The sequence below is a fragment of the Colossoma macropomum genome, unplaced genomic scaffold (genome assembly GCF_904425465.1).
Source record: "Colossoma macropomum unplaced genomic scaffold, Colossoma_macropomum, whole genome shotgun sequence".
Lineage (NCBI taxonomy): Eukaryota > Metazoa > Chordata > Actinopteri > Characiformes > Serrasalmidae > Colossoma > Colossoma macropomum.
This window is the reverse complement of record NW_023495878.1, coordinates 2451833-2468754: the sequence shown is the minus strand read 5'-3', so window position 1 is coordinate 2468754 and position 16922 is coordinate 2451833. Positions and strand designations below refer to the sequence as shown.

The 16922-nt window shown below is 41.1% G+C and overlaps 1 protein-coding gene across 11 annotated transcripts in view; it reads right to left on the bottom strand.

Moving 5' to 3' along the window:
- shank3b (SH3 and multiple ankyrin repeat domains 3b) overlaps positions 1 to 16922 on the bottom strand; it is a 35663-nt gene that overhangs the window by 11627 nt on the left and 7114 nt on the right. For 9 of the 11 annotated variants that reach the window (XM_036563844.1, XM_036563845.1, XM_036563846.1 and 6 more), the window contains 12 exons: positions 15737 to 16005; positions 14588 to 14791; positions 13749 to 13820; positions 13556 to 13664; positions 11426 to 11577; positions 8609 to 8776; positions 8402 to 8518; positions 6432 to 6509; positions 4123 to 4189; positions 2610 to 2856; positions 1535 to 1698; positions 1 to 114 (listed from right to left, as the gene is read on the bottom strand). In XM_036563844.1, the coding sequence (XP_036419737.1) occupies positions 1 to 114; positions 1535 to 1698; positions 2610 to 2856; positions 4123 to 4189; positions 6432 to 6509; positions 8402 to 8518; positions 8609 to 8776; positions 11426 to 11577; positions 13556 to 13664; positions 13749 to 13820; positions 14588 to 14791; positions 15737 to 15937 (1693 nt within the window). In that variant the 5' untranslated portion in view covers positions 15938 to 16005. Of the gene's footprint in view, positions 115 to 1534; positions 1699 to 2609; positions 2857 to 4122; positions 4190 to 6431; positions 6510 to 8401; positions 8519 to 8608; positions 8777 to 11425; positions 11578 to 13555; positions 13665 to 13748; positions 13821 to 14587; positions 14792 to 15736; positions 16006 to 16922 lie in introns of those variants that run through there. The other 2 variants (XM_036563848.1, XM_036563854.1) reach the window with 2 other exon arrangements.

Sequence of the window (16922 nt, the reverse complement as noted above, 5' to 3'; positions counted from 1 at the left end):
CTAGCCGTGGGTCATACTGTCTCAACTGGACTTCCTCTACGCAGTGAGCAGGAAACCAACCAGTTCGTCCTTTAACTGAACCTTCCCAGAATCCTCCCTCACCTATGCTCAGCACTGGGAGAGAAATGAGATTGTTAGAAATGGTAAAGCCCCTCGCAAATCTTCTCAACGAAACCAATGCACCTAGCTTTTCATGTTCAGCTATGTTTCTGGCTTGTTGGTGGTCACATGCTAGTGGCATGGCTGATGATGGTGCATGGAGAATATTAAAGCAGCATTATGTGAAGTATTTTTGGTCCCACAAAAGTTGCGGAGTGTATTTCACCACTGTCATGAATACAAATCGCGCTTTGAGCCCTCCTCATGGACAGCTGTACATGTGCATTCGTTGAGCAGCTAAAGGATACAAAATCGTGAGTCCGATTTCCGTTCTTTATATATGTAAATAACTGAAATCGAGAGGGTAATTTGTACGTCCATATACCAGCATGAAGTGCATGCACGCAAAGCGGAGTCAGATTTTGCCAGGGGGTTAAAGTTCAACACAACACTGCCAACTACAACATCAGAAGAGAAAGAACCATGTCGACTTGCACGGTAGAGTAATATTACAGGATTTTTTATTACAGAAGGTTGCAAACTTTCAGGGCTTATTTGTCGTGAGTTTGGCAAAGACAGACCAAAATTTTTGGCGTGAGATGAATTTATTTCTTTACATGCTAGCCTGAAAAGGGTTAGATGACTTTTGACATCCAGAAAAACTACAAAACACTGTGAGACAGGGAAGACACAGGTAAGGTCATAGCCGTTGTTGCAGTCTTTCATAAATAAACAAGGATATACACTCTGCCGTCAGATTTTCGTTGTTTTCTCTCTTTAAGCTCTTGCAAATGAAAAAGTCAATCCGAGATTTACTCTTGTTACTTCGTTGCTTCCTTCGATAATGTCTTCTTCAGTCTCTTCGCAGTCTCTGCCGTTACGTCTAAGCTGGTTGAAGACCCATAGCTGTTGGTGTGTGATGTGGTGCCGTAAAGTGCTATGCAGTTCTCGAGACAGGTCTCATGCCCGCTCCTCCAAAGTTACATAGTGCTACAGCAGGCATCCCAGGCCCGAAGTGGACATGACAGAGATGTCGATCTATTGTAAGTACCATCAAACATGATTTTGAAGCTGTTATTTTAAGGTAAAACTGTTACATAATATTGCTTTAAGTGAATGGGAGATTATATTCATATTTCAGTTTTAATGGAAACTTCTACTATCTTTCAATCTGCACTGTTGAGTTAAGCTTTACCTAGTGCAGTACTATGGCAATGCGTATTTAATGTTTAGCATGCATGTCACTAAACATGCCACTCATGTTTAGCATGCAGGCATGAACGATCCAACATGATGTCCATTCAAAGAATATTCCCAAATCTGTTTTAAGTAAATGGATTTAATATGATTTTATAATCATGGAAATGTATTCAGTGGCAACCTGTTTTGGAGCACTGTATGTGAGTGCCCCTAACATACTGTAAGACAGACTGACCTTTGACCCTCTCCCCGCGGTTGAGTGTGATCTCACCCTCACCCTGCGGAGTGTGTGAGCTGACAGCGATGAAGGTACGGCCAGGCACAGCACTGTACAGCCTCCGCTTTGGCCCTCGTGATACAGCAGGGGGACTAGGGTCCCTCTGCACTGGACTGCCAGGGCTGCAACAGACACAAGTCATCATTAAACTGCTGCCTTGAAACCAGTACCATACTGCAATCACAAGGAAAAGTGACAATATATACCACAATATTCTACAAAAGAATTTTTCTTTACCATAGGAAAATCTAATATCGCTGTCGTTTCTCTTAGACAAAAGTGAAATCAGATGGAAATATTTTTTTTTTTGCTTAAGCCTCCTGCTTCACCTGAGCAGAAGACCTCAGTAACCTCATGTGTCTCCTTCTGAGGTTCAGCAGAGATCTCAAAGAAGACACACCCTGTGCTCAGACTTGCTGAGATAATAACATACATGTTTAACTGCAACTAAACTTTTGGCTCTTTTATTTCTCCTGTCTCATTTTTGTCCAATGCCATTCCACCTAAGAAATTTAGGAGAATCACCATTAAGTCCCTTGAGCCATCGAAGAGCAACATTTGAGCAATAAAATTTTCCTCAGGGATAACATCCATATGATGCAGTGCTTTGAGATTTATCAAAACATCACAACAGATATTTTAGTCCTGAACTAACCTCAGCCATCCTTAAGACATCAAGAGTTCGAAATCATAATGAGAGTTCAGTGTAAAATATTAACGGGACTTACAGCTATAGCTTCTTCAACAACTTTCTCTTCATCCCAAAAGCAGCCAAGACATAACTGGTGTCTGAAGTTTGCTTCTTTAGCTTTTCAAATAAATAAGCCTATTTGAGATTATGTAACAACTCAGCGCAGTTTGAGGTTGAAGAATTAGGGTTTAAACAGTGCTAAGAGGTGGAGCGTAAGCTTCCTTTACTTACAACCTTCAGCTACATAAATCCCATTGCTCCAGTGCAAATTTAAAGAAGCAAACTTTGCCGGCAAATATGTATCTAGATGTGTCCAGTACTTTCCGAATCAGTTAGGCCCACCTGAGGTGTCCGCGGGTCTGTCTCCTGAGGCTGCGTGTGTGTGTGTGCACCCCCTGCGGGCTGCGCTGTGCAGGCGATGTGTCGTCAGGCTCCAGTGGGGGCAGGCTGTGCAGTGACGGGGCTGGTGAGGGCGCAGGTAGACTCTCGTCCAGAGCGTTGTCACTGGCCGAACGCATCAGGGAGCGGCGCGGCGACACACACACCCCGCGGCGCCGTGACGAGTATGAGGGACTCTCCCTGAAAGGCACTGCGACAGAGAGACAGTCTCACACACATACACACCATCGACCCAGGGTCACGTACGCATACACAGAATCAGGTGTCTGTGTATTCTCTGCGATCCCAGAGCACGACACCGGGCATTTGTTGAAGGTGGCAAACATGCAGGTAACAAGAGTTTACACCACACACACAACAACTGCACACTCACAAACAAAAGTAGACATAGATGTAAAATACTTGGGCATTAATCTACATGTGTTAAATACCAAATCAGAAACAGCCGGTTTGTATATCAACACTAATTAGTCATTTGTAGTGTCATGCTGCATACTGCAAAAGTCTGAAAAAGTCTTAAAACACTGAGAATAATGCCCATTGAGTAGTTGGAGATTACACAAAAGGATAACAAAAATTGTGCAAAGGGATTGAACAAGTGTTACAGAATAGATTCATGGACAACCCAGAGATTGAGCAGAAAAAACTTCACGAAACAGAGAATACACAGAAATACATATATAGTATTTCACACACACACACACACACACCCACACACACACACACACCCCACACACACACCCACACCCACACCCACACATACATGCACACCCACACATTCACACAGACAGACCATATAGAGATTACAAACAGATGACTCACAGATTACATCAAGATCACACAGAGAAGCACTGAGATTTACAGGGAGAGCACACACAGATTATAGAGACATTGCATAAAATCTTAATAATGGCCTAAATTATTTAAGCAGAGATCACAAATTTATCAGGTATGGCAGTATGAATGAGGATGTTTTTGGACCAACCAAAACAATTTTAGCTTCTGGGCTGGATTAAACCTCACGCTTTGATTTTTATATAGCAAACTTCATTCTAAGATGCTAGCATAAGTAAGAGTTTGAACAGTCTCTCTAACGGATAAGCTGAGTTTAAAAAGACGAATGATTTTGGGAGCTCGGCTTTCTCTGACACAGGGACTAATGCAACAATCCGACCAGTCAATTACACGTTTGAGTGTTTTTTATGTGCTCATCGATTCCATTATTGTTAAAAGGCTCCCCTGTTCTGGTCCACTTAACGAAACAAACTGGATTATTGAAACTCAGCCAAAAGGCTGCATTTTGATGGCTTTCACCTGTGCTTGTGAGTCAGATTTGTGAAAGATGCAGAAAGGGCCACTTGTGAGAGCTGATTGTGGGAGTTTATTGGTAAACATTTTCTGACCTCACAGTGCAAGGGCTTGGTAAAGACAAGAGGGCAAATTAACTCTTACTTACCTACATCTGAGGTTTTATGGATCTTTATGATCTCTGCCAGGTCAAAATTCCCTGCAATAATGGCCACCTACAAATTCAAGTTTCAGTAGTTCATTAGAATTATACCACATTTTGAACACTGATGCAAAATAATCATACAACAGAATGTAGCATTGCAATACAAATACACAAAAATGATAAATAATTGGATATGGATGCCTATTATCCTCCTACCTATGTGTCATTTTTCAGATGTAAAGTTTATTTACTTTTGGTGAAACCTTGAAGATTTTCTTTTCAAAACAGAAGCAGTTTTAATGTGTATGAATTTCATCAAAATATTACATTTAATGTTAATTTAAAGTAATTGGTATCGTACATTTATGGGAGGCAAATCCAGCCAAAAAATGGAATGAAAATGAAAAAGCTAAGAAAGAAAAGAAAATCCAAGCTTCACTTTGGCTTTGGCTTTTCTTCATGAAATGCAGAATACGTGTCAAGACTAAAATCAAAATGCAGTGTTTATGTTCTTATTTCTTTTTCACAGCAATCGGCTGCATATCTGACAAAATGAAAATGAAAATGCAAAATGGATAAATCAACAGCAAAGTGACAGTTTGTGATTCAGTTTTCAGGCAAATGCAAACGAACATCAGCGCCACCTGCTGGACATTTACTTTACATTTTCCACTTTTCGCTTTCAAACTGACCAACATGCAAATATATGTTAATTAGCACTAGGCAGGGCTAAACTGGAAATGTTATACTGGCATTTATATCGAGATACATAATAGTTTTCTAAGTTATACGAACCAGTATGTGCTCGACCAGGCCTGCGTTTGGTCTGATACCTTTTCTCTGAGGCCGTTTTTTTCTGACGGTATTTGTGCTGACGTTCAGTTTCACCAGATCTGAGTCATCACAATGGTTTTTCTCGAGACTCAAAGTCGTTTAGCTTGAGGAATGATGCCGTTCTGAGGTCTGAGGATGTCCTAAAATGTACCCCGTAGCCCCGCCTAGTGCTAATTAACATATATTTGCATGTTGGTCAGTTTGAAAACGAAATCGAAAAGTGGAAAATGTAAAGTAAATGTCCAGCAGGTGGCGCTGATGTTTGTTTGCATTTGCCTTTTCATTCTGACACCTAAAGCGCGTCCGAGCCGAAAACTGAATCACAAACTGTCACTTTGCTGTTGATTTATCCATTTTGCATTTTCATTTTCATTTTGTCAGATCTGCAGCCGATTGCTGTGAAAAAGAAATAAGAACATAAACACTGCATTTTGGTTTTGACTCGTATTCTGCATTTCATGGAGAAAAGCCAAAGCCAAAGTGAAGCTTGGATTTTCTTTTCTCTATTAGCTTTTTCATTTTAGATTTGGCCATGAATACCAGAATTACTACTAAAATGAAATGAAAAATAGCTTATACATTTATTTTTATTTTTGTCACAAATGGCTCGTGCTCATGTGAAAAATGAAATTGCAAATGAAGCAATTTCATTTCATTTAATTTTAAATTTTGGCAGGATATTTGCGCAGATGTTTGGAAAAAGAAATGGCAAAAAGAGGTTTGCATTTATGTTTTATGGTTTTAATTTCAATTTCTTTTTTGGCTGGATTTGCCTCCCATATACATTATCTCTTATGAATGGAATTCATGGGGTCAAATTATCAATGATGACATTATAATGGTCACTGTGTTATATGTATGGCAGAAAAGGCAGAAAAGTCGAGCTCTGCTCCTAAAAATAATATAAAGTGTAAAAATTTATTATAAAAAATGTTGTAAGTTTGTGAAATATACGCTTGTCAATATATGTGGATTACATTTTGTAAACAACAGCTCTTATGATTTGTTTAGTATGCTAATATTAGCGAGTAATTAGAAAGCTGCTGGATACGGAGTAGTCTGCCTCTTAACGGTAAACAAACTGTTTGACTGTGGTTTACACTTTGTTGTACAGGAGCTGAGAGCTAGTCTGTGCCTTTTTAAGACCCCAACGTTTTGTTCTTGTGTTTGTCAGCTAATAAACTCAGCACTACACCTGAAACCACAGCTTTTGTGAAGAATCATTAATCGCATAAAGTGGTCCGATACAGAGGGGTTACAAGTAGTTCATTAGAATTTTGAACACTGATGCAAAATAATCATACAACAGAATGTTGCATTGCAATACAAATAAATAAAAATGATAAATAATTGGATAAAGAATGCCTATTATCCTCATAATTATGTGTCATTTTTCAGATGTAAAGTTTATTTACTTTTGGTGGAACCTTTAAGATTTTCTTTACAAAAAAAGGTGGTACAATTTCTCAAAAGGCTACCTGGAAAGCTGTCTGGTTGTTGTAGTTCTTGATTTCTTTATTTGCTCCTCGGAACAGCAGCACTCTGGCACAGCTGTCCTGCAGGGAGGTGAGGGGGGAGGGGTGGAGGTGGGGGACAGGAGAGGGGAGAAAAGGCCGGGTACAGACCATGGAGAGAGGAGAGGGTATACTGGTGTAGGGTTGAGGAAACGTATATACAACTTGTTAAAATGGCATAATTCTGATGTCAAACAGGGACCTTCAACTCTGGTCCTGGATGCCTGCTGCCCAGCACAGTTTAATGATTTCTTTGCTCAAACACATCTGATTCAGCTCATATGTAATTTGCCAGGGTTAGTAGGTGTTTTCTGAGTAGGGCAATATCCAAAATGTGCTGGACACCAAGCCCCCAGGATCAGAGTTGACTACCCCTGAAGTAGTAGATGATCATGCGTATGGGTTAAGGCAGAGATGCATAACTCTGGTACTGGAGGGCCAGTGTCCAGCACAGTTTGGTGATTTACCTGTTTAAACACACCATATCCCAGGTTTAGTGTATTTGAGTGGGGGAACTACCAAAATGTGTTGGACAACGGGCCTCTGAGATCAGAGTTGAGTACCCCTGAAGTAGTGGATGATCATGCGTAGTGGTTAAGGCATGTACATGGCTGTAGGGGACTAACAGTAAAGGCACTTCAAGCACCAATTCAATTTTACACAATTTTTCAACTAAGCCTACTTAAGATTGCTTAACAACTTCAAAACGACACAGTTTGAGCAAAAGGTATGATGATTCAGGCAAGCAGTTTCCAAATGCTAACTAGTGTGGTGTAAGCTTCAACACTTTTTAGCTACATTAGCCTCGTAGCTCTAGTGTAAAAATAGAGAAGCAAGCACCTAAGTGATTTGGTGGCTGATTTAGCATGTTTGGAGTATGGAGAAAATCATGCAAACTTCATTGTTTGACAAACTATCGCTTTGGCACACTAAATGCCAAGAGTATGTGGACTCTTGACCATCACACGTATATGTACTTGCTGAATTATGTAACCTCCTTCCAAAACCATGGACATCAATATAGAGTTGATCACTCATCTGCTGCTATAACAGCCTCCACTCTTCTTGGAAGGCTTTCCGCCAGATTTTAGAACATGGCTGCAAGGATTCGCTTTCATTAAGCCACAAAAGCATTAGTGAGGTCAACTGACGTTGGGCGATAAGATCTGGTTTGCTGTCGCTGTTCCAACTCATCCCAAAGGTGTTTACTGGGGGTAAGGTCAGAGGCTCTGTCAAGTTCCTCCTGTTCAGTTAAGTTCTTCCACACCAAACTCCTTCCCCAAACGCAATTCTCACAGTTCTCCACAATGTCACTGTATCATTAAGATACGCCTTCAGCGGGAGACCATTACTCCTCCTCCACTAAACTTTACAGCTGGCACTGCGCATTAAGACAGGAAACGTTCTGGCATTCAACAAACCCATATTCATCTGTCAGACTGCCAGATGGTAAAGATTAATTGCTCCAAAGAGCATGTTTCCACTGCTCTCGAGTCCAATGGTGGTGTCCAGTGGCAGCTTGGCACTGTGCATGGTGATCACGGTGATCAAACTCAATCCGTGAAACCCCTAACAAACATTTCTTGTGCTGATGTCGCTTCTAGAGACAGTCTGAAAATTGAAAATGTCGCTGCACAGCTGAGCTATTGTTGCTCTGAACTTTTCCAGTTCACAAAATCCCTACTTAAGAGTTGACCAAGGTAGTTTTAGCAGTGCAGAGATTGACAAGCTGTAAAGGAAAGGTGGCATCTTATGACAGTGCCATGTTAAAAGTCACTAAGCTCTTCAGTACGAACCATTCTACTGCTTATGTTTGTCTATGGAGACTGCATGCCTGTATGCTGGATTTTATGCACTTCTTAGCAATGGATGGGGTTAAAATAACTGAATCCATAAATTAGAAGGGCTGTCCACATACTTGTGTGTGTGTATACCTGGTTGTAGAGAGCACAAAGGTGCAGCGCTGTGTTTCCTGAGGCATTCTGCGCACTCATCTCTGCTCCATAGAACAACAGGTGCTCAAGGTGCTGCACGTTCCCATGGCGACAAGCCTGCAGAGCAAAGCCCCATAACGCCCTCCAGACATTAGCCCTCTGCTATGGATAGAATAAGTACCATGTATGTGTTTGTACATGTGCTACCTGGTGTATCTCCTGCCAGCCATTCTCGTCACTGTAGCCAAGCTGAGCGTGATCATACAGCAGCAGCTCACAGCAGTATGGATCACCCCCCACCATGGCACTGTGGTACAGAGGAGTCAGCCCACGACTGTCTTTATAGTCTGGAGACGCACCAAGATCCAGCAGTGTCTGCAGAGGGGGAGAGAGAAGACAGAAATTGTTTGCAATGTAGCCTTGTCTGATGAATCTCAATTTCTGCTTAGGCAGGGTAAGGTCAGAACTTGGCACCAACAGTATGAAACCATGGATCCAACCTGCCTTGTTTCAACAGTCCAGGCTGGTGGAGGTGGTGTAATGGCTGCAAGGATTGGAATATTTTCTTGGCATACTTTGGGCCCGTTAAACCAATCATCGCTTGTTGCATCATCATCGCAATGAGTATTGTCGGTTGATTGTGTGCATCCTGTCACGGCCACAATTTATGGCCACATCTGCTAATGGCTACTTTCAGCATGATAATGCACCATGTCACAAAGCAAAAGTCATCTTAAACTGGTTTCATGAACGTGACATTCAATGTTCTTCAGTGGCCTCTGGGATGTGGGAGAATGGGAGATTTGCAGCATGGAAATCTGCAGGAATTCATGCAAATATCTAATCAGCCAATTGTGCAGCACATAAAATCATGTGGATATGAGTTAGGAGCCATGATATACCATTAAAATGAGGAAAAAATGTGATCCCAATGAGTGTGTTTACAGGCACTTATTAATCCGATAACTGTAGAAAAACAGATTTTGTCAGTAATCCATTCACCCCATTTACAAGCCCTTGGGTAATCAGATAACGGGGAAAATCCAGGTCTACATGAGTCAGGCAATAATCAGATTTCTGCTTTCCAGTTGGCCAATAAACTCACAGAAAAAGATATGACGTAAACGTAACAAACACATTGTAATGCTGGGGCTTTTTTTTTTGCATATCAAATCACTCAATTACTGAGCTAAAATACAGCTCTCTTTATTGGATTTCTGATTTGAATTCCTTGGCCTTCCTCCGATCTGACAAATCAGAGTATGCTGTTTACTTGACTACTTAAAGAATCAGATAACTGCAGAAATCCGATTATGATTGTGTTACTTATTGCATGTTGACCATGGCATGATTGTTGGTGCCAGGCAGGCTGGTCTCAATATATCTATAACCGCTTATCTCCTGGAATTTTCATGCACAACAGTCTCTAGAGTTTACTCAGAATGGTGCAATAAAGAAAAAACATCCAGTGAGCAGTAGTTCTGCAGCCTTGTTGATCAGTGAGGTCAACAGAGAATGGCCAGACAGGTTTGAGCTATCAGAAAGGCAACGTTAATACAGAAAACCACTCTTTACTGCTTTACTGATTTTCTAATTTGCTTTTCTAATCTGCATCTCAGAATGCACAATATGTTTAACCTTGAGGCAGACGGGCTACAACAGCAGTCAGGTTCCACTTCTGTCAGCCAAGAACAGAAAGCTGAGGCTGCAGTGGGCACAGGCTTACCAAACAGGAAGGTTGAAGACTGGAAAAATGTGGCCTGGTCTGATGAATCTCAATTCCTGCTGCGGCACACAGATTGTAGGGTCAGAATTTTGCGCCAACAGCATGAATCCATGGATCCAACCTGCCTTGCTTCAACAGTCCAGGCTGGTGGAGATGGTGTAATGGGGTGGGGAATGTTTTCTCGACACACTTTGGTCCCGTAAATACCAATCACTGTTTGAATGCCACAGCCTATTTGAGTATTGTTGCTGAGCATGTGCATCCCATCATGGCCACAATTTATGGCCACATCTGCTAATGGCTACTTCCAGCATGATAATGCACCATGTCACAAAGCAAAAGTTGTCTCAAACTGGTTGCATGAACATGATAATTCAATGTTATTCAGTAGCCTTCCCAGTCACCAGATCTGAATCCAATAGAACACCTCTGTGATATGGTAGAACTGGAGATTCGCAGCATGCAAATCTGCAGGAATTGCATGATGCACTCAAATCAACATGGACCACAATCTCAAATGAATGTTTCCAACATTTTGTGGAATCCATGCCACTGAGAACTGAGGCTGTTCTGAGAGCCTAGTATTAGTATAGTGTTCCTAATAATGTGCTCAGTTAGTGTACGTCCATAGAACAATGTGAATTAATTTGTCAATTAAGTTTTTACTTGTTTTCATGTATCATAAACCATCTTCAAAGACAAAAAACAATTAACAAAACTCATATATTAGGCCTACATTCATAAAGAAACAGTTCAGGCACATATACACCAGAAAATACATATTACCCAAAAACAGGCAAAGGTCCATCCCTTTTAGCTTTCCTATTTTTTTCCTCAAGAGACAAGTTCTATTAATCAATCAACATTATAAATGTATTTTGATTTCAGAGATTTCAGTTTTTCTCCCAATGGTTATTTCATAACCAGGTCAGTTTCTAAGAGATTTTAGCACTATCTTCCAGAAAAGCATTTGTGTATTCCTGTAGTGCATGACGACGTACCAATTTCTTGTTTATACTTTCAACACATATTGTCATTCAACACTCTTATTTACAGAATCCAGATGCCTTCTGAAGGAGCCTTCGTAGTTCACAATATTCTTTCTACTATTCATTATTTGTCTATATTAAAAAGCTACTTCTTCTAATTTGTAAATATTTCCAGAAATAACACTGACCTTCCAAGTGGTTTTTCATGTCTCCTATATCAAGGCTACAACAGATTACAAGCACAGAAGCACACATTTTACAGCAGAAAATGCTTAGTAAAGATGGTTTTGGATTTTGCAATGAACTCACAGTTAGAGCTACGTGATTGTGCGTCTGTACTGCTTTGTGCAGTGCAGTAATGCCATCTCTGGTTCTGAAGTCCAAGTGAGCTCCTCCACTCCTCAGAACTTTAATCAGCTCAGCGCTTGAGTCTAACTGGGCTGCCAGGGTTAGTGGGGATTCTGAAACACAACACAAACACACAAAACTCTCTCACAAGTGATCAAGCACCTGTCTGTTGCCTATAGAGAAAACCCAAGGTGGGAATGATTACTTATCAACAGAATGTCTAGTTTAAAGCTGATGTAATTGATTCTTTTAAAAACACTTCAGCTAAACTGTCTTTTTCATCCTGATAGCTACATCTAAAATAGAGGGTCTGTGAAACGAAAAAGTCTCTGTGGCTGTCCTAGGCTCTGTAATGAGGAACTGAAAATTTCAATACAGTCTAGTTGTATGTGCCAAAGACGAAAGGTGGCTCCAAGGATGTGATCTTCCCTTCCGTATGGAAAGAATAGCCCATGTAGAATCGCCTATGCGTGAACAGGGAGTAAAGCACTGTCTTGATTTTCTTAGGCCTCTAAGTGAGGTTACTGATATATCTAATGGAGCCAATGGCAGAGAAAGCTGATGTTTGCAGTCCAGTTCAAAAAAGTGTCCAAAAAGGACTGCCACGGAGCAAGAGGGAGGACAACTGTGAATATCGAAGTGGATTTTTAGCAATGGAGAGATCTGAGAATTGATGGGCTTAAAACAGATGCAGAGCTAGCTTTGCTTTGTAGAATCTGGTGTAATCACTTATTTCCAAAAAAAAAAACCAGCTGTCCCCCTGTTAGCTGGTTAATGTTAGCTAGAAGAGTTAATAAGCAAGCGGTCTCAGTCTCATCTTGGTCTCGACCTCATTGAGACTTGGTCTGGTCTTGGTTTCGGGGTAAAGTAGACCAGCCAAGTGTGATGCCTTCATCGGAGGTAACTAGAAGCTGAATTATTGTTGAATATCACGCTACATGTAGATGCCTTGCTAGGATATAGACAGAAGCAACCAGAGCTGGAAGACATGCAAAACTCAAAGTTTCAATCTCCGTTTTAAAATGAGTAATAACAAAGACTTTCTTTGTTCTGGCACCTGTTGTGCTCATATAACGTGGTAAGTAATTGTTTGTTTCATTTTTTTTAATAATTCTTGATAACAGAAGTTATTTATACAGTTTAGCTCGTCACTCGGCTGTATCAGAGTCGGCACTAACTGGTGTTCTGACAAAGTGCTGCCTTGTTGAAATGTCTGACTGTACCGCGTATAAGACAGAGCTGTACATAAAACTGTATGTAGGATATTTTGATAGTCTAAATCAAACAAAGCAGAAGTCAGCTTCTTATTCGCCAGATTCTTGCTCATCAATTACATTCTGGGGCCTCAGGCTCATTAAGGTAGAACTTCTTATCAGAAAATGTTACTAGCACCAAAGGAATAATAAATATTACTGAAAGCTGTACTGTTCATATTACACTGTTTACAAATCTGTTGATAGAACATCACTAATTGTAGTTAATCTTTGGCTATATTTTTTCTGCCATATTTTTAGCTATTTTAATAATAATTTAACAATAAAAATTTTTATTTATATAGCACTTTTCAAGCCGGTGGCAGCTTAAAGTGCTTTACAGACAAGTGATAAAGCTTAACTGTAATGGTTGCGTAATATCATCAACCTTCAGCAGTCATTGTTATTGTAACACAAAACGGACAATGCAGAAAATGTTTTAGGCTATATATTCAATGTGATATATGATAAAAATATAACTGCTAAAAGTCTTGGTCTTGACTCAGACTCGATGTGTCCCGGTCTCGGTCTTGACTCAGACTCAGACCTAGCGGTCTTGACTACAACACTGCCTGTTGTGGCAAGCTACAAAAGCAACAGTTAGATCTGTTTAACACTTACTACCTCTGCTTGACATGAGCAAAGTGGCAGCGTAACTGCTACAGCTCATATACATTGCCGTTTTCCAAACAGATAAATGGTTAAACGAGTTACTTTGCTTAATAAAAATACAACTTAAATTTATAAAAGAGCATGGTACAACTGTTGACCTTTTTATTGTGAAAGATTGTAATAGTAAGATGAGTCTCTAGATCATGAAAAAAAAACCTCTTCTCACCTCCACTATCTGTATCATGGAAGTTGGGATCTAGCCCTTTCTCCAGGAACCTGCAGACTTTCTCCACATTCCTCTGCTGAACATACTCCATAAACTTCTTCAAATTGGCCTGAAAGAAATGAACACAGCTTCAAAAGAATAGAAGGTATTAATTATGCTTTGATAAAATACAGACATGTGTGACGTGTATTACCTTAGTATGGAGTTTGGCTAATTGCTTGTCATCCACATGGCTCTGAGTGTAAACACGTCTCTTATAGCGGAACTGCAGACACACACATGAGGTGCCACAGATCATAAACGTCAAAGAAATAGTCCATTGTTTTTTCAACCTAATCTCTATGTACCACAGTTGTGTACAGCTGATTAACACAAACAATAATTTCAATGCTTTTCTGTGTACTTTAAAAAAGAACAGAAAACCTGTTCACTCAAAACACACGTATAACAGAAGTGAAAGGGCTGCTGCTTAATTTTGTTAATGTAACATTTAAGCGAAACATATTTGTACATAAAATCCTAAATCTGTTGATTTATTTTTCAGCGATGGGACTAGTTTTCCAGGGGGAGAAATTCTTGATAGCATGTTACCAACACAATGTTGTGGATGGAGTTTTCATAGGTTACTACCTGCATGGATGCTAGAAAACCTCAGGAAAAGCAAGAGTAACCTGAACTGCTTTTTTACTGTGTTGCTCCAGTGTTCAAAAGTTGGATAAAACTTCATAAGAACATCTGTGGTAAGACATTCCCTCATATCTGTCTCATCCTAAGACCGGTACTGATAGCAGTGTTGAGAAAGTTACTCAAATTAAGTGATGAATAATGAATAATTACATCTCTCAAACTGTAATTGGGTTACTTATCCCTCCTGGAAAATGTAATCTCACTACTCATAACTTTATTTTTATGTTAATCTGTAAAACCCACATGTCTGTACTAGCTGAAAATCCAACAGTCCTTTAAGTACCTTATTTAGAAAGAAATAGCCAATCACAGGGTACATTAATGTGTGTGTGTGTGTGTGTGTACCTCTAGGTAAGGTACAGGTGTGACAGTAGGGAGGGGGTACTCTCTGAGCAATCTCTCTTCATCTAGGAACTTGCCGGCTCGGCCGTTGAAGGCTGGGAGGTAGAGGCCATAGTTCAGCACATCTGTCAGGCTCTGGGTCAAAGTGACCAGGACTCTCTGCTTACAAACCCACACTGGAGCCTCCAGGTCCAAACGCAGACATTTCTGTATAAACAAAGATTAGGTGCACACACACACACACAGACACAGAATTGTTCATTCCATTTGTGTTGGGTTAGTAATGGGTTTGGATTATATAGATTATAATAAGCCACTGCTCTAAAATCATTTTGCAGTTGCCCTCAGTGGGCCATGAGGACCGTTCAGTGTCTATTCAAAGACTCTTAGCCTTCATTGTACTTTCCTCTCATGGAGACTAGCTCTTAATTTACCCCATTCTTTTCAAGTCTAGTGAAGAATGCAAATGTTTTCCTTTCCAAAAATCCCAGCCCATCTATCCTAGTGTTTCCCAACAAGAGCAGTGTAGTCCACCTGCACTGAATAGTTTTGTGTTTTACCTGCTCTAACACAAGACAGCTAAAGACGAGGATTATAATTAGCTAATGACATGATTCGAGTGTGTTAGCGCAGGGAAAACACTAAGCCATGCAGTGAATGGAAGGCTCTAAGACTGGAGCTGGGAAACACAGATCACACTGAAACACAGTGTCACACTGAATGCCTGACAAACATTTATTCTGAATGGGAACAGGGTAAAGTAACTGCACTGACAGTTATTTCCAGCCAAGCTGATTTTGTACACTGCAAAAGCAATCCATATATGCAGAGAAATGCAAAAGTACACAAGGGAATCATATGCATACTGCAGCCACATACACAGAGTCAACAGCCGTGTCTGTGCCCATCATGAGAGCACTTTCTCTTTATTTTCTCTGTGCAGCCATTTCAAGCAAAGGACAGAAAAAGTGGGAAAGAATTATGCTGTGTGTGTCGGAAAGAGAGATAGACAGAGAGAGAGACAGAGAAAGAGACAGAGAGAGAACACATCACGCAGTATGGTGATGCCATCTCTGTTCTCTGCTCATGAACTCCAGCCAATCTCCTCCACTCCTCAGAACTTTAATCACAGAGGACACTCGGAGCACTCACCGTCTGCTGAAGGTCGGGGATTCCAATGCGGATAATGACGGCGTTTCCGTGGAGATCCTCCATGGGTTCGGTGGAGGCGGATTTGGTCCCAGGAGAGGCCCGAATGCTGTCGTCTCCGTGGTTACCGTTGGTAGGGGTGTGCTGTTGCCGCGGCCTATCGGGAGCCTCATGTTTGCCGTCGGCAGGTGGACTCATAGGCATGCTCTGGGAATGCGTGTGTGTGTGCGTGTGGGTGTGTGTGCGCTGCTCAACACGCTGGCCTCACAACCCTACGAACATAGCACACACACAGAGCTTCTCAGGGTGTCTTGTAATCAGGTCATACTGCGTTTTTTTCCTCTCTTTTTTGCATGTTCACAGCGAACAGCATATTTCAATTTGTGTTTGAGTCTGCATTTGTGTGTGTGAGACTTGAAGTCCACTGGTTGTGAGTGGTTGCCATGGACACTGTGAAACAGATCCATTTGGGAATAATGGAATTTCAGGGAACCCTGTATCTCATGTTACCATGGCAACGCTGCACTGTGCTTGTTCTGCTGAGCTACGACTCCTCCACTTCCTCTTCTAAGAGGCCACACACTGTGCTGGCCCTACCCGCTCTACCAGACAACATCAGCAACCCCCAACACACACACACACACACACACACAGCAGGCACTCACTTTATATACCACGCAGACCACTACCTTACACAGAAAATCTCATATCGCGCACACACACTCCTGTTCCTGTCACTAGTAACTTATACAGCCACGTTTCCCACCACCCACACAAACTCACATGTGCAATCACACACCCGGCGGCACCATGCAAGAAAGTCCCTCGCTATTGTCCTGGAAGGCAGAGAGGAAGTCCTCTATTATATAACAGACAGAAGCAGGAGAGCACGGAAGACGGAAAGAACCACAAGGCCAAGAGGTGAGTTGGCCTTCATCATAAGTAGCTACCATCATCATCTTCATCATTATTACCGCTGATATCTAACTTACCAAAAATACACCCAACAATCGAGAGAACTATGAGCACTTCAAAACATTCACAAATGCTCATACATATCCTGTCATAATATTAATAGGCCTATTTGTCATGATGTGGTCCCCTATGTGACAGACAGAACCACCCACAGCATTTTTCAGCTTGGAATATCACGTCTCTCTGAAGACGATCATCAAATTATTGACAGTTA